Source organism: Dermacentor albipictus, chromosome 1, assembly GCF_038994185.2.
Source record: "Dermacentor albipictus isolate Rhodes 1998 colony chromosome 1, USDA_Dalb.pri_finalv2, whole genome shotgun sequence".
Taxonomy (NCBI): Eukaryota; Metazoa; Arthropoda; class Arachnida; order Ixodida; family Ixodidae; genus Dermacentor; species Dermacentor albipictus.
The window spans coordinates 391,845,581-391,870,960 of record NC_091821.1 but is presented as its reverse complement, the minus strand read 5'-3'; the positions used below and the strand labels follow the sequence as shown (position 1 = coordinate 391,870,960).

At 46.2% G+C, this 25,380-nt stretch overlaps 1 protein-coding gene across 16 annotated transcripts in view; it reads left to right on the top strand.

Annotated features, from left to right (window-relative positions):
* Positions 1–25,380, top strand: part of dlg1 (discs large 1) — a 764,145-nt gene that overhangs the window by 569,164 nt on the left and 169,601 nt on the right. For 11 of the 16 annotated variants that reach the window (XM_065447249.1, XM_065447241.1, XM_065447270.1 and 8 more), the window contains 4 exons: positions 9,751–9,807; positions 18,723–18,779; positions 19,379–19,503; positions 22,400–22,502. In XM_065447249.1, coding sequence (XP_065303321.1) covers positions 9,751–9,807; positions 18,723–18,779; positions 19,379–19,503; positions 22,400–22,502 — 342 coding nt within the window. Of the gene's footprint in view, positions 1–9,750; positions 9,808–14,511; positions 14,560–14,693; positions 18,194–18,722; positions 18,780–19,378; positions 19,504–22,399; positions 22,503–25,380 lie in introns of those variants that run through there. The other 5 variants (XM_065447255.1, XM_070532041.1, XM_065447233.1 and 2 more) reach the window with 5 other exon arrangements.

Below are 25,380 nucleotides of genomic sequence, written 5' to 3'. Positions count from 1 at the left end.
GGACCTAAATTGGCCTAAGTTTTACTGCAATTTATGCTTCTTCTTTTTTTTAATGCAGGAGGTAATAAGACTCGGCAAGCACGCATAATCGCTGCTAATTGCGCTCGTTCTCCTTGTCCACGCGTTCGTGGCGCGTTGGTTTCAATTTGGGGCTTATGTGCTAGAGGTCCTGTGTTCGAATCCTGTCGTCGGAGAATTTTAATAATTTTTGTTTAATTGATCCTAACGCAGTATGTTTCTAAAAATGATCACCTTGCAAAGTCACGAAGCCATTTAAAGCCATAGGACCGACCTTAGGCAAATCCGTGTAGTATAATAGCTACAGATACCTCACATAGCAACGAAAAGGCAATGGCAGAAATTTTTTCTCATTCGATAGGCTGGTCCTATTCGATTAGACTTCCTGATCTTACTCCTATCTACGCAGCAGAATTCTTAGCTGCAGTTTTAGCAATGCGCATATTGAACCCCTCTCATTTATCACTAGCTCTTATCACCGGCTCACTCTCGCTATGTCCATCGCTTACATATAGCGACTCCAAAATTTTGCAAGCATTATATCTTTTGGCTCCGTCTCATATGCATTTGCTTCGTTTAATTTGGGTGCCTGAGCACAAAGGTTTGCCTTTGAATGAGTGTGCAGACTCATTAGCAAAGGCTTCCTTGGATGGCCCTTTATTATCTGACGTTCCCCCAATCGCCTACATCACTGCTGCTAGGTATAGGATATTTACAATGGTGAATGACCTATATAAATCTAGTGTGCCTTCGCATTATGACTATCACCACCTATTGTTCCCTTGGAGCCGTAAACTCTAACCTACACTCAAATTAGATGTTGCATTAACCAGGATACGCTGCCGTATCCCGAGACTAAATTTCTATGCACACAGTACTGGCCTGGCGGCATCTCCTTTGTGTTGTAGGGGTTGAAGTACGGACTCCGGGATGAAAACCAAACTTGGGAGGGATTTATTCTACATTATGTACAGGGAGGTGAGCGACAAGTAACAGGCGTACAGTCATTACGGGCCGGCAGCAACTCGGACGCTGCGGCCCGCGGCAAGAAGTTCGAGAGAGGTGAATCAGGGAATCAGGGCATATCCCAGAATGCTCAGGTCTCTGTGGAAGGCTTCTTATAAATCCTTCGAGCACTGCAAGTCACGTCATGTTTGACCAATGGGAGAGTCCGCTCCGATGACGCCACTTTCAGCCAATGGTAGGCGCCCGTGTCGCGGTGTCACACCTGGCGGCTCTCTGTGGTCTTGCCTCGCAGACTGGCAATGCACTTCTAACGAGGGGAAGGGGGGGGCTGCTCATGCTCCATTGTCGGATGCCCACCTGCTAATCCCGGCGGCGCACGAACTTGTTGGCACGTGAACTTGTTGCCTTAAACTTGTTTGCTCGGCCGCTCCTCTGGAATGTGCTTTCCTGCTTCGGCATTCCTCAATTAGCTGTGCTGCGATCCTATGTGGTCTGGGGAACTCGAAGTAATCGCAGGAAACAGCTCCATATCTAACAGCTCGTCCTCGCCCCGGTAGTTCTGAATGGCCGGTGAACTCAATTCGCTGGCCATGAGGAACGCTGATAGAAGCTGCAGGGTACTGGGGTCAAGCCACGTTTGACGAACTTCGGGATCCTTGGCCCTGGAGAACAGACGTCAAACAAACAAAACAACACAGCGCTGCCCCACGTGTAAGCGCAGGCTCTTCGCCCCTGACTCGCCAGGCTATTACTGAGTCAAAATGAACCCTGATCTTTTATTTCCCCAATTTTGACAAAGCAGTTCCAACCACCCTTCCAAACAGCTATCCATTTCTCCTCGAATGCCGACAAGACCAGAGTACTATTGTTGTTGCAAAACAAAAGGGTCGTTGACGATGCAAACAACAAATGAAAACAGCCGAACATAACTTAAGTGGCCTAACCACACGAACAGCATGTTTCCAATCTATCCCAGTGGCGTACTTATCGCACGTATTGGTGCCACTGAACAATCTGGTCAACCTCACAAGTACATAATCACAAGCGCACTAGCCTTGTGGTCACTAAACAAAACGCGTACTTGCGTTGTAGGCAAACTTTTCATTTACGCTTACTCACGTTTCTTCCCTGAAAGTCCTACAGGACACGTGACGTAAACGAACAATTAAACTCGCGGGACTTACACACTCCGCAGAACTCTTAAAATGATGCGTCTTCTACTAACTCTTTCCACGCACGTTCACTAAAGAAGTCAGAATACGGCTGCCCTCTACACACACTAGCAACCCAGTCATAAAGTCTGCTTCCTTCCGTCCTCACAGGACACGCGCTAATGGAACTAAGAACGCTTCTCCGTGCAAATCATGCACTCACTGAAAATCTACGCGCTTAACCTTAGAAAATTCAACACTTAAAAAGAAAGAAGGTTAAATAACACACACGCGCGTTACGATAGGCCTCTCAACGATAACCTTGACCCTCAGGTTACTCACACATACACAAAAAAAAGCCTATCTACTTATTAATGAGCATCTCGCGAGACTACATGTTTACTCAAAACGCATCTTTCAAATCTCGAGCTTCTCAAACGATAACAAACAAAGCTCAAACCTTACACCTTGAAAGAAATCCTAGTCTCAAATCGCGAAATTTTCCGATGCTCAAAAATAAAAAACAAAACAACTCGCTTCATTTCTACGGAAGGGCTCTTGGCCTCCCTTTCCAAACGCTTACGTCTGACTCATACTTTGAGTCGAACCCGCGGTGGGCGTGGTTTGAAAGCTACTCTGGCTGCCGAGAGACAACAAAAGGGCTGATTCACTATCAGCTCCCCCAAGACGTTACGGTCTCCTGCCAATTTGCGTCCTCGCGCCCCGCTTTCAACACAAACTCGATTGACCGCGTCGCTACTCCCCACCTGGTCTCGTCCTGCCACCTTGCGTTTCTTCGAACTGCACGCTGAGCTGTGAAAAGAACTACGGAACCACGAGGAGTTTAACTGCCTCGTGCCCTTTGTCCGCGTCCGTGCAGAACATTCTTCGCGGTCCCCCTTTGACCGGTGGCTCGACCATTCTGGATGCGTCAACATCGTCCTTGACGACCGCACCTTTTTCCTCCTCGCGCCCTGCCCATTTGGGGTTCTTGCCATCTTTGGCGGCGCTACATTAATTACCGTCTTTCGGTCTTTACTGCGCTTCTTTTTACGGCGCTTTCTCTTTGCACTCGCCTTCGTGTCGCCTTCTCGTGCCTCGTGCTGGCCGGTACACATTTCGTCGGCCCGGATCGGTCTCTTACCCGCACAGTCTGAGTGATTTACATTTAAATCTACTCTCACTTTGCCTCGACTGGCGGACAGCCCAACCGACTCTGGCACAATGCAGCAGGCTTTACTCGAGTAAGACAACTCGCACTCTTGCGAACTGCCCTCTGCTACATTGCCCAGCGCACGCTGTGCATCGGCACACAGCCCGTCGGTATCGATCGCTGTCTCACGCGCACAGTCCGAATGATTAACAACGGAATCATCCCTATCTAGGCTATCTAGACTGGCGGAGAGCCGCACCGATCCCTGAACAATGCAGTTGTTCTCTCGTGAGCTACGGAGCTCGCCACCCCGAGAACTATTCTCAACTGCATCGTCCAGCTCGCACCTCACTTCTGCACGCAGATCTGGCTCTACACGGGTGCTCGCTTCTGTCGGGTCAGAAGTACCCTTTTCTTCGCTAGCAACCTCGCTAACATTACCAGCGACGCACACGCTCGGTAACTGTGCCAATTTGTTCGCAGCTGGCCTAGCTGTCTCCACAGTCATCTGTTGGCACAGCACCTCGTCGCTCTCCTTGCGGCCTTTAACGGCCTCTGTTGCCACTAAGGCATCGTTAGCAGCTAGCCTTTTCCCTTTACTTATGAATCTGCAGCTAATCTCACAGGCACTACTCTTCTCGTCGGCTTCTGGCGAAAATCCGCTCGATGCTGCCTCATTCTTTCGCTCTGTACTTCCTACAGAATTCTCAGACAGCCGTTGTCTCTGTGCCAATAACTGATCACAATACTGTATCTCTTTGATCAGTGCTGCCTTCTCTCTCTCATACTTTTGCTCACGCTCAAGCTTACGTTGATTCTCACGATCGTGAAGCTCACACCTAAGAGTAAGTTCTTGAAGCTCATGCTTCCGTTCATTCTCGCGTTCTTCACGCTGACGCTCACTCCTAAGTTCACGACGCTCTCGCAAACGTACACGACGCTCTCGCTCCCGTGGCTCCTGTATGACCTCCCAAGCAAGCTCAATGCTTTTGTCATCATTGCCACTATCTTGAATCGCCTTTATGATAGCTGGCGTTTCCATCCGTTCGTCCGCCTCAACTCCCAAATCGTCGCACACCAACAACAAATCTAACCTCGTCAACCCTCTAAGATCCATGGCAGCTGCCCCGACAGGTGGTTAAAACTGTTTTCCTTAATTAATTTGTGCAAACACACAATGCAACAAACTCCCGATTCCCAGAACTATCAAAATTGAACACACAACCTTTGAGTCTGGCGAATCATAAGGAAAAAAACCACGCGCTCACTTACGGTTGCAGCACCCTGCCATCCGGTTCATTCGTCCGCTGTTTCCGGTTCCTCCGGACTCCCTGGGTCGAAGGCTCGCTCCTTCTTCGCTACTCCCAGTTTCTTCGGACCTCTTTCGACGAAGGCTCTCTCTTCTTCGCTCTTCCCGGTTCCTTAGGATCTCTCTTGACGAAGGTTTATCCGTAGCGCTGCCACCAGCTGATGCATTCGGAGGCGATCCTACCGCTGCCAACCAGATGTAGGGGTTGGAGGACGGGACTTCGGGATGAAAACCCAAACTTGGGAGGATTTATTCTACATTATGTACAGGGAGGTGAGCGACAAGTAACAGGCGTACAGTCATTACGGGCCGGCAGCAACTCGGACGCTGCGGCCCGCGGCAAGAAGTTCGAGAGAGGTGAATCAGGGAATCAGGGCATATCCCAGAATGCTCAGGTCTCTGTGGAAGGCTTCTTATAAACCCTTCGAGCACTGCAAGTCACGTCATGTTTGACCAATGGGAGAGTCCGCTCCGATGACGCCACTTTCAGCCAATGGTAGGCGCCCGTGTCGCGGTGTCACACCTGGCGGCTCTCTGTGGTCTTGCCTCGCAGACTGGCAATGCACTTCTAACGAGGGGAAGGGGAGGGCTGCTCATGCTCCATTGTCGGATGCCCACCTGCTAATCCCGGCGGCGCACGAACTTGTTGGCACGTGAACTTGTTGCCTTAAACTTGTTTGCTCGGCCGCTCCTCTGGAATGTGCTTTCCTGCTTCGGCATTCCTCAATTAGCTGTGCTGCGATCCTATGTGGTCTGGGGAACTCGAAGTAATCGCAGGAAACAGCTCCATATCTAACAGTGTGTACAGTGCGGGGAACCAGAAAGAATTGATCACTTTCTCCTTGCATGCCGACGATTTTCCTCAGTAAGAAAAAGGGGTGCTCGAGGACTTTTAAAACAAGCTTGGCCTCAGCATGAACGTCCCCGTCTTGCTCTCGTTTGGAGCTTCCACTATGGGGTACAGCCCTCAGAATGTTTGCACTGCTATGGAAAAGCTTCATCGTTGATTCCAACCGGCTGCCTTCCTAAACCAGGCAATTATAATAATTAATTAGAACACCGAGCAGAGTACATATTCCCCTGTTTAATTATTTTTCTTCTAAACATTTTTTTCTATTAATTTTCTCCAAAATGTTCAATTCTTGGCCGATTCCCCACGGTCGGTATGTGCCTTTTCTGCAGAGGACCGTCGTCGTCGTCGTCGTCGTCGTCATCATCATCATCATCATCATCATCATCATCATCTCATCACCACCACCACCGTGTACTACCCATCATTCCAATGCAGGCTCCCGCCACTCCCCAAGCCAATTCACCGCAGCTCTTTAAGGGCAAAAATGTGAATAAAGACGTGTAAACAACAACAACATTCTAATGCAGGCTGGACTGCCCTGCTTGCAACTCCCGTATAGACACGTACTAGCGCCACAGTTCTCTCTAGTAATTGCATGAAACTCTACGTCTATAACCAGCGGCAACCATTTTGGATCCGTTCCTGCGTCAACCCCTTGTTCAGGCCTCTGCTTACTCGCAGGCCGGAGCACTTGGGAACTCGGTCGCCGTCTTTCTCGTGTCGCGCTGTTTCTCTTTTTGCGTGGTGTGCGCTCGTCCTTGTATACGCGGTCTAAAAAGCCAATGGGACTAGCTGCGCGGAGCCAGAGCTACAAGTTGATCGGCGCATCTTTCCATTGATTTTCATCCACTCGTGTATAATGTCCACGGCGTCAATTCTCGCATTGTGGTATCTCTTTTGTTTTTCTAATTCTTACTTCTTTTTTTGCCGGCATCTCTGTAGACGATACCTTCTTTTTGTTCGCATCCAAACTCCACCTCCTTCTTTCTGAGGATTTTTAGCCGCCTTACGAGTATATCCGATCTGAAAGGAAAGGTAAAAAGGAAATGAGAAAGGCATACTCGAACGAAGGTATAATATATAGCAACGGTCGTTAAGCGCTCGTGTTGGACGTCTTGGTTGATATCTATCAGCCGAAAAGAAATGGCGACCCCCGCCTCCCCTTTGTACGGCCTTATCTGTCGGAGGCGTCGGCCGACATCCCAGCGGCGGAAACGGGAGATTTTCGCGCTGCTCGACTGAGGATTCGAATCGAGCTTGTGGATGAGGCAGAGGAAGGAATCGAGCTTCTGCGTATGTAGGTCGCGGTCGTTGCTTGGTCGTTCATCCCTTTAGTGTGGCTTTAGGTGTTCCTTTGGTGCTTGTTGCGTTTTTCTTCTTCTTTCTTCATTTTCTTTTCGTTCTCTCTTTCGTTCTTTTTTCGAGTGCATATATGTGCGCGCGTCTCGGTTTGCTTTGACGTGCCATAACTCCATTGCGCCGTTCTTGGTTGGTTCTTTCTAGGATCTCATCGGGTCTATTTCTCTCAAGCAGTCATTCTAGTGTTCCTGCATTGTTTTGCAGGAGCGCCTATATTTTGCTTTGCTTTCAGCACATTCTGCCTTATGTTTAGAGCCTGTAGCTTTTCTCATCTCTCTCTCTCTCTCTCTCTCTCTCTCTCTCTCTCTCTCTCTCTCTCTCAGTCACTCACTTTTTAGTTATCTGCAGTAGAAGGACCGATGTAAGAATGGTCGTTGGATTTGGAGTGGCCAAGTTACTTTCTTTTATTTCCCTCTTGAAGAAACGGGGGTGGGCGATGTGATTGGCTATGCTATCGGTTTCGAGGTTCCCTATATGTATATACATAGCGCCTGTCTTATATCACAGCGATGGGAAAGCCGTCGCTTGCTCCAATCTGAGTTTAGAATTCTAAGTGAGCATCATCGGACTGCCGAGTTTACACTTCACTGATAATTTCTCACACTACAGTAACGTTTGTAAATGGTTCAATTCGGAAAAGGCGTGTGGAACGAAGGTTACAGGGCAAAAAATATTAATTACACAGGGCGCGTGTATGCGAATGCAACTTAGTGACTTTACGTTGCTCCTTGTTTTACTCGCTTTTTCTTTTTTTTTCAAACATAATTCGATACCGACTAGCCCAGCATGCTTATACTATCATTAACATTGGTGGGAAGCTCATGTAGTTGTACTCTCGTTTGTTTCATTTAAAGTGTAGCTTTGTTTGTCCGGGTGTGGGCTTTTCCGAATGGGCATATACCACTGGTACACGAGATGTGCCGAAACCATAAATGTATTTAGACGTACGTTGTGTTTCTCTGTGCGCACACTTGTCACCACCGTTGTTCCCTGGACAATTGCATCATGCCTCGTTCTCCTGCGAACATCGCCGCGGTCGTCTCACACTCGGCGCTCGCCTGGCTCGCACTTTGCAATTTCGCATAGCTTGTGAGTGGTGTGTTGCATGAATGTAAATATTGCACGAAATTAACGTTGCGACCTCTGCGGGTCACAAACAGAAACATTGCGTGAGATTATATTTGTTGCATAGGATGAAAACAAACACAATTACACGCATCTCCGTTAGTAAGTATACAGCATATAATTAACCGCTTCACGTAGATTCCAACGTTGGCGTTAGATCTGCGCATTTTTTTTCTTCCTTTATATATATATATATATATATATATATTGCAGCTGTGGATAGTGATGGCACGAAAGTTACTTAGCATTAATGTTCAAAGCGGCGAACAGCGAATGTGAGCGTCAGCATAGTCGTCTGTTATATTGATTTCATTGACAGTTGACAGTCCGATTCTTGGTCTATTTCCCTAAGGGAGTACAGGTGCCCACAGTCGTTGAGATCATCACCGTCATCATTGACTGCACTATGCGTCACCATGCCTTTTGCCTAAACGTACGCATTGTTTTCGATTTCAGAATTGCTGCTTTGTGGAACTCTCCAGGCTTCCCTTTCTCACTCGCCTGTAAATTGCAGTAAATGCGCTTTTGTTGTCGCATCTAATGCGTACACAGGCGGTATACACGCCAATCTGATATATATATATATATATATATATATATATATATATATATATATATATATATATATATATATATATATATATATATAGGTAGAGCATCGCACACGTAATGCGAAGACATGGGATCGTGTCCCACCAGCGGCAAGTTGCTTTTTCATCCACTTTCAATTCCATTAATTTATAATTTCTTTATTTAATGAGTAAGTACAAGTAATATCCGCTCCGTTGTCTTTGGTGTCCTTGTGTGTTGGCTTCTTATGATATATATATTCTTTCAGTTAGTCATTGCTGCTCGTAAAGTAATGTCTCTCGTTAAAGGGATAAAAGCTGTCGTAATGTTTTTCTTTTACGCTTTCTACAAGCCTGTTTACGACCACGTGACCCAGCGCCGAGTATGCAACGGAGCGCGCAGCCGCGACCTCACATTATTCGGAGTCCTTTAACTTCGCCTGTATGCCTTATCGATTTACTTCGACCGAAAAGTGGTCGATCGTACGCTAGAGTTGGCATTTGCTCTTTCGGGAATCGTGTTTGAATTGAGCGAAGGAAACGCACGACAAGGTCCAGACCTCTCCCCTCCACCCTCCAACCCCCCAACCCGCACATTGCGTGAAGCGGCAAACAGGCAGAGCTGGTTCGTAAGTGCACTGGAAAACTGCAGGTTTTGTGCACGCATTTCTGCCGTTTACGCTTCGTGAGAGCCTTATTACAGTCGCCGCAGCAACATATGCGTGCTGTAAAGTGACAATATAACGTGTTTTCAATCAGTCATCGTGAAAGCTTGATTCTGTTGATGCCGATTACGTGAAGCGAACGAGCAGTGGGGGGTACTACTTGCCAGCTCGGATCCAGGAGAGCAACTTGCCCTCATCCATCTGGCCCGGCGGGCAGCAAAGACCAGCGGGGCCCTGGACTGAGGGCCCCGACCGCATCGACTCCGACTTCTTTCGGCAAATAAAGTAGAATGAATGAATGAATGAATGAATGAATGAATGAATGAATGAATGAATGAATGAATACTTGAAACACGTTCATCACCGGCATAGTGCACTCACTACTGCTGCTCTCTTTTTTTCCCGGCGATTGCCGGGCGAGGACTCTTCGGCTGCGTTCGGCAATGCCGCCGTCGGCGTAGTCGTAGTAGTAGTTCCCAGAAACCTCGTTACGTTACGTTGCGCTCTTGGGATAATAGTTGCCGCGGAATGGACCTTGCATGCTGATTGATGATGTTAACCAGTGGTGTTTTCCCTTCCCAGGCACAAACTCCACTATTGGGCGGCGGTGGCGGCGGCGGCGTTGGCGGTGACCGATATGTAAGTGACGTCACGAAAATACCCTTCTCCTGCATTTTCGTCTATATTGTTTTTTTTCGCTCGTGAGGGAAAAAAAGAATTCCCGACTGTTGCGCAAGCATGAAATACGCTGTGCGGAAGGATAGGTATAGTTTGTGCTTTTTCAGGTACTCGTGCACCTTTAAAGAAATGTTCTAATATTACTTTTTTTGCTCACCTTCCTCTATGGTGGACTGAAGGAGTATATTAAAAAGAAGCAAGAATGAGGAAAGGAAATAAAAAGAAGTCCGCAAAGAGGAAAGGGCTAAGGTCTAGTACAGCAACACTGAAAAGGGTATAGTGTGAGGGAAGCATTGGGGAACATGCATTAAAGGGAAGCTGAAACACTTTTCGAAAAAAATGAGTTCTCTGCGGCATTCTACAGTTTTGAGTCCCCTGAACACGAATATCTCGTTCAAAAAGGGCGGAAACAAGCGCAAGCGGCTGTTTTTTCATGAAAAAGCGCGCCAGCGCCTCAGGGTATCGCTCGAACGCCGCTGTTGCCCGTGATTGGTCGGAGCCGCTGTGACGTCAGTGGCGGCAGTCGCCGGTCGGCGCCGCCGTTTGAGAGCGTAGCACGCTGTTCTGTTCTGGCTGCTAGCTGAGTTGTAAGCATTATGGAACGTTCTCGCTGTCTCGGACAGCTTCTATTTTCGCCGTACATGTTCGAACCGACAGCCGATACGGAAAACGATGGCGGCAACGGCGGCAACGACGATGTTGAGTGTGCCAAAAGCGAGAGCGATGTGTACACCTTCTCGCGCGCTGGAAATCTTAGCTGGTACGTATGCTTTTTTTTTTCATGTAGCTGCACGTTCCAATGACGGGAGGAAAAATGCGCTAAAGTGTCACTGGGAACTTGCTGCTGGAAGAATGCCGAAGCACTAACTTCTCATTATAATGTAAACACGGGTACAATTCCGCGATGTCAAGCACCTTGCCGCTGCTTGTCTGAAGTCCCGTGGTTTTCTGAGCGTTGATACACGATCGCGAACATAAGTGCCGCGTTTCAAAGCGCGCACATGCATTGCTGCGAGGTACAGTCATGGAAGTTGCTTATCATACACATCCAGATCGAGATGGTCAGGGGGATTATATGTGCACTATTCAGAATATGGTTCGACGACTTTGCGATTGTGGCTCGATCAAGAATCGGTATGCGCGCTCCATGCTAGTGTTGACATAAAGATATTAGGCAGTTTTTGCACCGCCGTGTGGTAAACATGATAACTGCAACCGTACGTCGAATGTCACTAGGCAAGCCTATACTCAAATTTATACCTCAGGTGCAACGCTGTGGAAGCTACGCACGAAGTCCGGTTTCCAAAATTTATTACTGCGCGCGTTTCCGTCTATGGTTCGCAGCGTGCCAGCGGCATTTGCTCGCGCGAGCATGCACGTGAAGCTGCCGCGACGGGCTGCAATTAAAGAATGCCGAAAAGAAAATTGATTTAAAAGAACGTGTTAGCAGCCGTATAAGTACACGGATTGTTTCTATGGGGTAAATTCTTTTTTTTTTCATTCAGAACTGAGCTTATATATGAAAAGTTTTCTCAAAAATTGGGTCAAGAAACACCGAACTTTTTCTAAGTGCGAACGCAGCCACTGCAAGAAGTATCTCAAGCCTCCACAGTGTTGCACCTGATGTATGAAACGGAGTATAGCAACGCTAGCAACAACGCGTTTCCGCATTTGTCGTAAGGCTATCCGGCTATCGCGGAAATGGTCCGAGCACAGCACAGTTGATTTCGTCGGCACGAACTTATCTCTCCTTACCGCACTGCGCTGCAAGCTTCTTGTGCTTCGGGAACCTGTGAAACACCACATCGTCTCGCCCGCGTGTGTTCGCGCAGCCGATTGCTGCACAGAACGAGGGCATGTTGGGCGCCCTTGGCTGTAGGCACTCACGCAGCACAGAAGGAAAGAACAGTTTACGAAAATCGCAAAACAAACGTGAGCGGCGGCGGCGGCAAATGTCTCGTAGCGTCGTTCGGTAAAGCGCAGGACGGAAAGAGGCATGCCAGCGCATGCCAGCACGCCGGTCCCGCAGCTCGGTCCCCGCCAGTGACGTCACTCTCGCCGGTTTTCTCCTCTGGTAACCTCCTCACCCGGCGCTCCGGGAAGCGATGGGGGCGTGTCCGCGGGGGTGATTTAGAAAGCGATTTCCGCCCCTTATATTAACAAAACGAAGAAAAAAATTTCGGAACCGTAAATTATTAGGTCTGTTCTTCCCAATCCCAGCAATTCATGGAAATTGAAAACCGCTTCAGCTTCCCTTTAAACGCTGCCTTTTCGGTGCAGCATTGGCGGCCGACTGTCACGTCTCTTGGCAGGTTTCTAATGTGCCAAGACCGTAACTATAGTGTACTAGATTAGGTACTCTAATCTGGTACACTATACCATAACCGGGACGGGGTTCAGAGCGTCGGAACACTCGTCGAATTCTTTTCTTGCGCTAGTATTCCTGGGGGCTGTGGAATGCGGAGTCTTCCACCTCTTGACGCTGTACCATTAGTCTTGAATATTCCAAAAGTTCTGACGTAAGGACCATCCCCTTGACTCCATCGCTCCCGAACACTTTCCTTCATATAAGGCTTTGGAATACGCGGCTTTTGTCATGTTGAATATGCACCAGGAAATTATGAAATGAAGGTATACACTTGACGTTTCCATAGTAACAGACCTGTGACGTTTGCTAACATTGGAGGAACGGTTTGTCAAAGCCATGGGTGTAGGGACGAAAGACACGTGGCGACTCGATATCGAAAATTTCTCGCTAGCTTCCCCGTGTGCATATATGTCATTGATCGTAGCAAAGTTATTGTCAAAGCTAACTCGCCGACAACTTTAATTTTGTGGCTATGATTGGAAAGCTGCGGAGGCAAAGCGCACACAAGTGAGAGCGCTTCTGAAAAGAGTCCCGCGTTTTAATCCACGTTAGTTCAGGCTGGGGAAGAGGAAACATGAACACCTTATTAGCAACACTTAAATAAGACAGAACACACTGCTAAGTGTAGAAGTTTACTAATTTACCGCGTTTCCCTTCCGCGTCCATGGACAAACGCGAAACCGTCTCAGGTGGAAGCTGCGTCGATTCAGCGTCTGCTACGAGCAACCAAAGCCACTGTCAAACGCTGCCGGACTACTACTTGGCGCAGTAGCACATTTGCAGCAGCCACGCTGCGTATCTTCTCCTTCATAGCCACAGAAAATTGTCCGCGAGTGTAGTCCATGGTTCGTTATCATGATTGATTAAACTGTATTCGAAAACAGACCAAACAATCAACCTTCTTCAAACTATTCCCCGCGCAGGAAACGCGCGAATCGAAGTCTGTTGTTGTTGTTGTTGTTTCACGATACCGATGGGAACAGCTGTATTTTAAAGCATGAGGAACTGGTGCTAAAAACGCCTGAGATATAGGCGATGCGAAAAATAAAATGGTGACCAAGACTAACTTTATGGTACAAATTCGATGTCAGCTGACCACCCAGCGAATTCGAGAACGCATCCCTGCATGCCAGGTGCCCGAAGCAGACTATTAAAAGACCTAGGTTGCCTGGTCGTACCCACGGTTGTTCCAGTTGGTAATTCGGTGTCATTGACCGCCCAGCGAATTTGAGCAAGCGACAGACAACGATAATTGCGGCGCTTCGCGCACGCTCACACACACACGCGCCAACGCAACAGATACCTCTGTACCTGCGTGGCCGCTGTTGCAGAACGTGGTCTTGCGACGACTGTCCTCCTCTACGCGTCGCGGAAGTGAGTCATTTATCTGACGGCGTGTAATCAGTCCCGTTTGTATACTGAAGGCCTGCGCGCGCACTATGTGCTTCCCTTATCAGCTGCCGACCCGCTGCAGATATGTTTCCTTTTTCGTGGGGGGGAATGCGTGGAAGAAACATTGCCTACCTTAAATGACAAACATGCATGTCTAAAATTCAATTTTGGGGTTTCACGTGCCAAAACTGAGGTGTGATTATACATGTAAGGCACGCCGTAGCGGGAGGACTCCGGAATAATTTTGACCACCGGAAGTCCTTTAACGTGCACCCAGTGCAAGGTACACGGGCGTTCTTGCATTTCACAGACTCCAGACCGTGCTAGACTACACTCTCCACAACTGGTCGTGGGAGGCGCGACTCGCGTAAGTGGAATTGGGAAGCCAACTGGCGACCCTTGACCAGGCCCGGCGAGCCGCTGTAACCAGTGGGGCCCTGGAGGAGGGGCTCCACCCTCCATAACCAAGCAACCTCTACTACAATAAACGTTTAGCAGCGCAACGCCAAAGCCACTCTGCCACCACAACGCGTAAACGTGCACGTCTAGTACCATGCATAGTCGAGGTGGTTATTTGTGTCACGGTTGTTTTCACCCATGGTCGAGGCCTTTATGTAGCCCGGGTGTACTAACGTTTTTACGAGAACATGACTCATTTGATAGAGACTGGTTTGACTCCAGAGATAATATATAGAGGAGCAAACGAGATGGCGTGAAAGTGCGCCTGAAATCGCAGCTTCTGTAATTCCTTAGAACTGAAAGCCCTATTAACGGATGTGCGCTTAAGTTTCGTGTACCAGCATTCGAGTATCAAGCGAATCGAGAACAGCTGCTGCGATGAATCAAAGAACGCAATAATGCGTGCCTGTGTTGGCGATCGGGGACGGAATGCGGTCTTCCCGGCAGCTGCCCGCCCAGGTTGCATGGCTACGCGGGGCGGAAGCAAACATCACGTACGTTTGTCCTTATGACGCAGTTCTCCTATACCGTTGCGAGCGCCCTTTGGAGCTAGGGCGTACTCTTCGCCTGACCGTATTGTTTCGTGCATGGTTTCATGCCACGCGTTTGACGTGTTTGCACCGGCTTCCTGCTAGCGGGTCGTCGTCGCTTGCGAACAGATGCGCGTTGCTCAACGTACAGACATCTGTTGTCAGTTTTGGAAACGTAACTATAATTGGCATCGGCCCTAAAGCGTTAGCACGCACGATGCGTTTCGCCGCAGACGGTCTTGCAACGTGCGTCGTGCGCCCCGAAGCAGTCTCGCCTGGAGATGAGTTGTATACCTTATCTGAACATACCAAGCCCTCGGCACGACGTGATAAGAGCCGTGTGTGTATTGCGGGAGTTCGCCTCGCGCACGCCCACGTCTTATACGAGGCTTCCTCCGGCTGAGCGGCGCTGGCGCAAGCACGGAGAGAAAGTCCGCGCTGCGCTGGCTGGCCATCGTTCGAGTGGGGGACGCAGCGCTATCTATTGTTGTCATGGAGACTGTTGCGCGACCGTTGCACGTTTAGTGGCGCACGGCCGTGGAATCGCGACCCGTCGAGACCTGTATGCGGAACTGTTGACGTCCGATTCGGTGCGCGTGCTGCGTACACGGCGTTGGTCGCCATGAACTTCTTCGACGTCCGGAAATGGTACAGTTTCGTGACGCTGCAGCCGCCGCCGCCCGCCTACGATGGACGGCGACATCCTCGCATCGGCGGTGGCAGTGGTGCACACGACAGCTTCCGAGCGCCGCGAGGATACGTGGACATCGCGCCGACCTGCGACTCGCGCTGGGAATGGGACCGAAGCCTGCGGGAGAGACCCAGGAAGTCGTCGCGGCAGCTTCTCCGCGGTGCCCTCTCCGAGGAAGCCTTGGCCGACGACGCTTCGTCGCAGCCGGCCACGCCCAGAAACTACCTGAGAAAAGCGAGCGGCGGCCAGCGCGCTGCTCCTGCCAGCGCGACGGAGGAGAGCCCTGCCGGCACGGATGTGCTCTCGTCTAGCTGGGAAGCTGGCACGCCCGGGTCAGAGAGAAGCCGGAAAGACTACACCGCGCCCCGCGTGTCCGTGGACGACAGTGTACTGTACGAGCGCATATCAAGAGTAATCAGTGCTGAAGACATAGAAATTGCTTCCGATCCAAAGAATTCGAAAGCAGACCCTCCTCATCAACAAAATGCCACCAGACAAACATATGCAACAACTCAGAGCCAAGAAACATTAGAACAGTGTGCTCCGGATAAATGTGGCGAGGAGGCAGACGTTGTTCAGGAGTCATTGCCTGATCACAAGAGTAAGGCACGGAATTCGGGGAAGTGGAGCACGAAACTATTCCGGCACTCAGCAAGCAAGGCTGCAGTCTACCAAACAGTAAAGAAAGAAAAAAAGGGAGCATTTGTGAGCTTAAGCCAGGAAGAGTTGCCAGTCGTACCATCAGAACTTGAGCAGTGTAACGATAGGGCACTTTCTGGGGACTTTGGACCTCCAGTGCCTGCTAAAAGTTGGGAGGTAAAGGATTCTTCAAGAACTGATGAGCAGGAGAGCTCTACAAATGTTCAAGATGCACTTGGCATAGTGTGTCAACAGGAGCCACCCATATTGCTGGGTGATGATCAGTCAAAGCAATCCACATTCACTCACGTCTCTTCACCATCAACAGAGCAAAGTTCTGCAAAGCAGCAACTACCATCTCAGTTTGAAGAAGCTCCACGATCATCAGGAAAATGGGGTCGCAAACTCTTTGGCCGACCTAAAACCAAGGTACGGAATGAAGGTCAGAAAGAAGAACAGGAAAAGCATTATCCTGGTGACAATGAAACTTATAATGCTGATGTTTCTCTGAACAGCCAGCGTTCTGACAAGGAGGTTTCAGGGGACACAGGAATGTTTGACAGTGGTGCCGCAGCAGGTAGTGATGTGACCCTGAAGAACAACACAGGTTTAGACACAGGCTATCAGGCACAACAAGATGAAAACTTGCTTGCCTTGCAGAATTCCTCACATTCAGTTCCAGCTCCACCTGTCAGAAATCAGTCACTAGAAGAAAGGAACTTGTCATCCACTTGGCAGTATACCTTGGACAGCCCTGAAAGCGTTCATAGTGTTGGCCACATAGATGCTAATCAGGCAAATGAAGTTCCCTTGTTCATGCAAGAACATAGTAGAGAGCCTATAGGCCATGAAGCAGTACCGCTTCGTCCAGAGGTACAGGCTGAAATTATTGACAATCCTACGTCACCTGGCAAGAGTCCAGGAAGAAAGAAAGGATTTTTAAAGTTCCCTTCTTTCAAAAAGAAGAAAAAGCTTTCAGCTTCGAGTATTGAAGAAGTTGTTCCACCTACTAGTGCGGAACCTGTGATAGCAGAGCCTGAAAAATCACTGTCTTTTGATGAAATACTAGCAGAGCTTAGGAAACAACAAACAATGCACCAAACTCCCATCTCCACAGAGTCTAAGTCTCCACTGCATGGCCAGCTTAAGAAAGTTGCACCCCCTGTACCTCCCAAATCATGGAAAACAACCGCAAACCTCAACCTCTCAACAGAGTATCAAGAAAGCAGTGTGTCAGTTGATAAAGCAGAATTTGTAGACTATGTTCAACCATTGCCTTTGGCTTCCGGGAAAAATGATCTTCAGGCAAGTGCTACTCTTCCTAATGAAGGCAGTTCTTCTGAGAACGCGTTGGTTGCCAAGGAAAACACTGGTGATGGAAGCATGAGTGAGAACCTGCAGCTGCCTGTGAAGTCATTTTTTGACCAAGAACATGAAGTGACAGTGTTGCAAGCAGAAAGCAATGACGCCCTTTCTTCATCACCTACAGAGTGGAGTTACTCAACCTTTCTTCGTGGCTACAGTGAGGACTTCGTGGACAGTTCCCCTAGGCGGCGCCACAACCTCCGTCTCTTAGCTGATGTGTCTGTCAGCAGTGATGCGTTGCCAGCGGTAACAGAGGCCAGAAATCTTCATGTGTCAAAGAACATTATATCGGAACGGAATGCAGGTCCCATAGGTAACTCATCTGCTCTCAAGCCTGTCGACAGGCCACTGCCAGTTGAGCATGTCCCAGCCCCTGATCAGCAAGAATATTTTCTTTACAAGCCCAGCATTGAGTCCAAGAGCATGCCGCGAACAAAGCTATTCAACTTAAAGGCAAAAAAGAAAGTGGAGGTTGAAGATTCATGCAGAGAGATTGTTGCTGCAGCCTGTGAGCGGTACGAACCTGTTGCAGATGTGGAGCAAAATAATGAAGACTTAAGCATTTCACAACTGTCAGCTGAACCTAGCCAAGAGGCGCAGGCTGATGACAATCCAGCTTCTACTGCCAATGAAGTTTTGGAAGAGTTTGAAGAACCCCGTAGAACCAAAGAACGGCGCTTCAGTCTCAAACTGAGTTCAATGAGGAAAAAGAAAGTCGACAAGCCTACAAAAAAACCTGATTCTTATGAGCAACCAAGAATCCTGGCAGCGCTACGACAAGAGAACAAACCAAGGCTTCCAGTTGACAAGGGCAGTATGATGGATGCCTACCTTCGCTCATTGGAGATGCAGCCAAAGTCACAGCTACATAATCAAAGTGATGATAGCCTGGACTTGTCATTTGTAAGCTAAAGGTTCAGTGTTTTATGCTTAGCTTCTGTCTTTATGTTTGCCATTTCACATGTATGTTAATATGCATAGCAACAAAGCTTACATTTGCTTTAAACTAAGTCTGACAAGGTTGTGCAGCATTCAGGAATAAAGATTAAGAAAACGGCCAACAGTTGTGTGATATTGTTTTCTTGCATAATAATATGGCACACTTATAATACACATTCAGCAAGTACCTCTTGAAAAACACAAAATAATTTGTAGCTGTCTTTCCCAGTACAATCACCACAAATGTAAATCTGTAAAACCAGGGTACATTATTTCAGAACCCTCCTTTCCTGTACTGAGACAATCTAGCCAGAGGAAGTAATTTTTGTTCCTAGTCATTGGGCTGGATCTTAATCATTGGACTGAATCATTGCTTTGAGCATTCACTTAAGTTCTTGCTCTTGCAAATCTGGGCAGACTTTTTAATGAAAATTATTCTTTGCAGCAACAGTGTGATATTCCTTCCTCTTCCTCTCATGTTCTTGTTTTGCAGCAAACAAATGGGGAGGATGGTTGGGAGTTTGAAGAAATCACGCTGGAAAGGGTGAGGGTAATTGTCTCCTCTCATTTTCTCTCTATATCTTGGGCGAAGGTGCATTTTGCTGCTTGCCAACGAGGACTACCTTTTGTTTATTCGTACCGCTATATATAAGTAATCTGTGTTGAGTGCAGCATATCTCTTATCTTTAAACTCGCTACAGTTTCTCTGTCACATGAGCATGTGGTGTGTCACAGTTGTTGTTACTAGTTCTCAGTTGACTTTGGTTGTTTCCAAGTTATATGAAATGTTGTAATGATGTAACCTCGACAGCTATTCCCCAGTAAACAGTATCACTATCTTCATCTTTCTTTGCTTGTTCAATTAAGCGGCTGAATCTTTCAGGAAAAGGTAATGCCTAACAGTCCTGCAGCTGGGCTGTTATGCTGGGCTGGATTATCTAGCCCAGCCAGCAATTAGAAAAATCCGAACATGCATGTCTGCTTGTCACTAATGATAGTTTTGTTGTGTGCTTTTGAGATCTTTTTTATGGTTAAAATGTGAGCAGTCTAAACTAATGTTTACTGCAAGCAGTGTTAAAGCTAAGGTGCATGTGAGAGATGTCAGCTTCTCCATTATTTACTTGTAACTGCACTGTCTCATCTATCCAGGGTGGAGCTGGCCTGGGTTTCAGCATTGCTGGAGGCACAGACAACCCTCACATAGGCGAAGACCCCAGCATCTACATAACAAAGCTAATCTCTGGTGGTGCTGCTGCAGCTGACGGAAGGCTACAGTGAGTCTGCGTATTAATTCTCATTACCATTCACTTTCCATCATACTGAAGAAGACAAATTGCCTGTTGTTTCTTTTGGTTTCTTCAACAAAGAGTGCCACACAATTTGGTTGTTCAGATTTCTTCCTGCGGCAAACATGCATTGTGTTTTGCACTTGCCTTGATGCAGTCTGTGCACTGTGTGCTCTTCTAAGTACAATGAGCACACTGAAGCAGGACAGGCAGTATAAATGGACAATGCACTGTGCTGTCTAACAAAACATATTTTTTACAGCTAGGGAATGTCAGAGTGCAACTTTACAATCAACTTTTGTAATGTTTGTTGCAGAAAGGCTCATTTTATCGTACCCTCTTGAATTACATTACAGTATTAGTTTTATTTATTTATTTATTTATTTATTTATTTATTTATTTATTTATTTATTTATTATGATTTATTTATCTATAATTGATGACATGAGCTGCAGGGGCTCAACCTGTACCTCCGTATGTGATGTCGTAAGGATCAATGTACTGATACATAAAATTGATGCAATATAAAGTATTGCTTGTATGTTATTTTACCCTTATAAAAATGCTACCCAGAAGTATCATCAGCATAATTTGCAGCAGTAACAGGAAAGAGCTAGAATACACCTTAAGCAAGATTACATGAATGTGCAGAAACTGCTAGTAAAGTTATCAGGCCTCTTAAATGAACTCCAATGAATAAGCAGCACAAGTACTAAATCTGCTCACAAAAGTACGAACAAAACGTCACCTCTAGTGAGTTCTGGCTATTTCACAGTTAAATTTATGTCACTAGTACACAATGGCATCAAATTGCTTACATCATAGGGATCTCTTCATCTGCTTCCAGATGACATCACCTGTTTCTCATCCACATCTCCACACACTCTTAGCACAATGCTTTGTATGACACACTGTTTAAAATTGTGCACCATCTGTGGTCTACCCACGCCTTATTGTAGTTGTCATTGTCGGTCTCGTCTGCACTTTCTTTCCTTTAAGTACTGTGTGCTACACACTTGCCTGGTCTATACACATGTCCAACGAGAGCTGCTTGGATGCCACTGTAATCCATGATGAACTGTTGCAAGCACCTGTGAGCATTCATTTAAAAGCACTGGGAAGGCTGCAGCTTCTTCCTTCAGCAGCTGCTCACAATTGTTCAAAAAGCACTTCTTCTAAAGCTCGAATGTAAGCGGCTTAACGGTATATGTGTCCTTGATTTACCTAGTACCTAATCTCCGAGCACACATGACTGTAAAAGGACACAGCTGGTACTAAGTGCAGCACACTGAGCTGAATCAAAATTCAAGATCACAAAAGGCATAAAAAGAAAGGATGTTAGCATACTGAGCCTGTCTTTGAGCAGAACTGCCAAATCTGTCTTCTAATAGTTTGCAGAGCACTGGAATGTGCTTCTACATTAAGCACACGTTCCCAATTCTATTGCTGTGAATTGGAAGTCCGTAAAAAATAAGTTATGACTGTGCATAGCTGAGCACTGGCACTTGAGACCAGGCCTTCACCAACACTTCATCATAGGCACTTGTCTATGTCCCCTTTTTTGCATCCTTTATCTGGTTTTGCTCTGTCTAGCAAGATGTATCATGCTAACAGGTTGCAAAATATTTGTTGAGTACCCATGCCCAAGATGTTGCAGCTGAGAGCAGTTGTCCCCCTTTCTATTGCAGACTTATTCTGGACAGTTAGCATGGACTGCAGTCCTTTGAAACCACAAGCTCACAGATGAGGAACCATCTTGGCACAAACACTGGAATTTTAAAAATATTTTGTCTTCTTGGTCAGTGTATGAAGCAAAGAAAAGATTTCTGTGCAATTCCAAGCTCGTCAAGCATAGAGCCACTGTTTTGGCCAGGCCTGTTTCACAAAAAACACTTAGAGGCTGAACAGCCATGCATGCCTGCTCACGAAAGCTTTTGGAGTGCATAAATTGAAGGGGAAAAAAAAGAAAGCTTGAATTTTCACAGCCAGAGCACACAGCTTGCAACTTGACTGTGTTCTGCTCTTTACTATGAATCTACCATATACATCACTCAGCTTCAAGCTGCATGCTTTTATCATGAAGTTTTGAACTTCTTCATAGTTCTAAATCTTTTGTGGGAAAGTGGGTACAGTCACTTTCCAAGCATAGTGCTACTGTTGTTGATAGGGAAACAGTGTTGTTTAAATGAAAAGTGTACTGCCGGATCTGTAGAGTTCTTGCCATAGAGTAGTACCATAAATTAATTAATCTGCCAATTTAAGCATCTTTGCCAATTGAAAGTTCCGGGCCTGACATCACCAAAATCTTTGGTCTCCAATGTCACCAAATTCGGCTTGGGAAGGCATGTCAGCAGGCAGGAAGCATATTGTTAATCAGGCTAAATAATCCTGGTTACAGAGCTCTATTGCTGCTACAATTTTTAAAAATAATGATCACGCTTTATTAACATCACAATTGCATCAGCACCAATAGATCATAGGCCCGCCAAACCCACGTTTGGCTTGAAGGGCAGCGCTTACAAAACTGCAATATTGCAGACACCACAGAATACGCAGCAATATGTGTTTTGCAGGAACATGCAAAAGAAAAAATCCCTAACAGCAATGAGGAGAGAAATTAAAAAAAAAACGTAATTTACTTATGCAAAAATGTGGTGTGAGGTAGAACTTATAATACAAAGCAAAGAAATAGGGATCCTACAGTTATATAATACTAAAGAACCTTCCATTTTTTTTGTGCTCAGGCGGAGCAATAATGTTAAAGTTATGAAAGAAGGTTTCTTAATGTATATATTGGTTTGCAACATGCTCTTACTGTAATGTTAATGGTATTTTTGTGCACTTACAGATGTTTGTCATTAAATCTATTCATTCGTTTTTGCAGAGTCAACGATATCATCCTTAGAGTCAATGATGTTGACCTCATAGACGTCCCACATTCCATAGCAGTTGAAGCTCTCAAACGAGCAGGGAACTCCGTTCATTTGGTAAGTCCTGAATAACTTCGACTGGCTGCTATATACCAGATAGCTTTTGAGCCAGTTGTAACTTTAGTTTCATTGTTTTTGCTTTTTAATACGAAGGTGAGGTGAATGCATGTTCTCTGGTTTTATTTTATTTCGGCAATATTCATATTTTACAAAGAAACTGATTGTATTGATGACCTTGATTCCTTGAATATTGAACTGGTAGTCCGCGTTTATATAATTTGCTTCTTGGTCATAAATCATGCTAATATAAATTGGTTATGCAGCCTTCAAGCATAGTTTCATTTGCTTCTTTTCTTTTCATGACCATTTTTTTATGGCAAAGGACAATAAGTAGGCCATAACAGTTGCTTTCATTGTAGTGCTGCACCTAAGTACAATTGTAAGAACCAAAAGCAATTTTTATAGCTCAGATAAGAGAGGAGTTCTAAACAAGACGTGATAGCCTGATATTCTTGGACATTAGGGTGCAACCACGAATAATAGATGCAGTACTATTTTACTATTTATAGTGAGTTTTATAGTGTGCAGACTTTATCAGTTGCAGCTGTCCACCATTTGTTTGCTTGAACCATGAAAGGTTGAGAAGTAGCAGTGCAAACAAAAACCCCATTTTGAACAAGGAGATAAGTTATATTAGTTATGTGACAAATGTACACTAAAATGCCAGTCATAGTCCTAACTTATTATTAATAGTGTTTCATTGTAATAGCCCTTTACTAGAACTGCTGTTGTAAATAATGTTTTGTGAAACAGATGGTAATGTTACTTCACTCCACATGCCAGGATTGGAAATGCTGCTACAAGCTGTTGCGTTTATGGCCAAAAGTGCACGCTCTCTTGAAACGCTAATGCAATGCTACTTTCATGGTGACAATTCGTTACTCTGCTATGAAATTAAGGAAATATTTACCCTCACTTCTTGTTCTTGTTGTCCGACTGCAATGGATCCTAAGCCGCATTGTAATAATGGGAAATGAAACAGCAAATAGAATGGCTTCTGCGGCTCATACTTTGAATGAACTTGAACCAATATCATTTCCTGCATCCAACATGGAGACATGACTTCAGGGTCTGAGGTGGAAAATATCAAAAACAATGGGGTTCACTGAGGAGACAAAATCGTCTCTCTTGTGGAACATAAACCATTTGATACACTTCTCAACAAACCTCAAAATAGAATGGGTTGTAGACACACTCTTACATTGTCAGTGTCATGAAGCGGTGTTCACACCGTGTTTTCTATATCAGATATGAAAAAGACCCTGTTCAGACTGTGGGCATCGTGGCACCCCAGTACCTTCTGTAGAACATATCCTCACCAAATGTCAACAATTTGACCAACATTGATAAGCAATTTGGGATCATCTCTATGTCTTTGATAGATGTCCCTTGTCTGTGAATAAATTGCTCGAACCCTGGTTCTGTCTCCATAACAAAAAACAAAAAAAACTTTGAAAGGCTTGTGCAATTTCTTGGGGACAGTGACCTCATTAGTTCCTTGTGAATAGTGCTGTTTGAGTGAGGTAATTTTTGTCCCATGGTAACATTGTAATGATTATGTCGTGTTATTGACATTTTGTGTGTTTTGGTGTGTGGTTCTTGTTTCATCTAAATTTATTATCATAATGACTTTTTCATGTTAGTGACTTTTTATGTGCTTTGCTTTGAACTTAACTATTTCAACTGTGCAGAGACTACTCATGATTGTCAGGTCATGTGTGAACGTTGCATTATGCCTAATTTGTATATGCAGCTTCGCAAATTTATATCAAATTCTTTGTATGCTTGTATGGTGCATGTAGCATGTATTTTTTTACTTTTTTTTATTCTAAGCAATTAATGTAGCTTTCTACTATTTTAATTTATATTGTTCTCTTGTTGAACTTATTTCTTCTCCTTCTGTGTGTGTGTGTGCGTGTGTGTGTTTAGCTACAATTACGGGATAGCGAGCTCAGTATCCAAACTTCCGAAAGTGTTGCAGGTAATAAAAACAATCTACAAAAAAACTAATTGCTGGTTTTGCTCAAGTGGCAGCTACTGATTTCCAAGCAGTTGAAATCTGTTTATTTATTCACCGAGTTTAATGTGAATAATATCGACTGCAGATTATGTATTGTTGTGATCGGCCGTTCACCCCGCGACACCCCTTGGTCATGGCTCGCACGATTATGGTGAAAGGGCCAACGGTTTCACTAGGATGGTTCTCGACACGGGTGAGTTATGGCCAGCGCGGGAGTGCCTCGTTCATGGGAGGTTTCAGCGATTAGCAATGATACGGCTGTCACCTGTCAGCAGCACTAACTGGCGTGTCCAAGCCAGAGATGCGCTTAGTATAACCCTGCCACCACCCCTCAGAGTATGGCGTGTGCAAGCCAGAGACGCGCTCAGTATGACCCGGCCCGCTCAGTATGACTCGCCCAGTATGATCCGCTCAGTATTACCCTCTCAGAGTATGATCGGTGTCGGCGAAAAGGGCAACCTACCTCCGGATTGGTGGGACTTGATGTCAGCGGCCTCCTGACATCGGATTGGTGGGACCTGATGTCATCGATCCCCTGGCACCGGATTGGGGGAAGTGACTAAACAAAGATAACAGACGGCATAAAAGGAGCTACGGACGGCGGGAGTAATCGGCGACTACCACTTTATCATCAACTTTTCTGTATTTCTTTGTGTTTCTTTGCGTTTTCTTGTACATATGTAAATATATACAAGTTTGCCCAACGTCCTGAATATCAGACCTAGCCTCCCGTTCACTCAATCCTCCAAGAGGAAAGTGCATCCCACGTCTTCGAACTCTGTGTCGCAACAGTATGAAGACTAGGTTACTGTTGTCGGAGTGGACCAGAGCTGGCACATTAAAAGCAGTTACAAC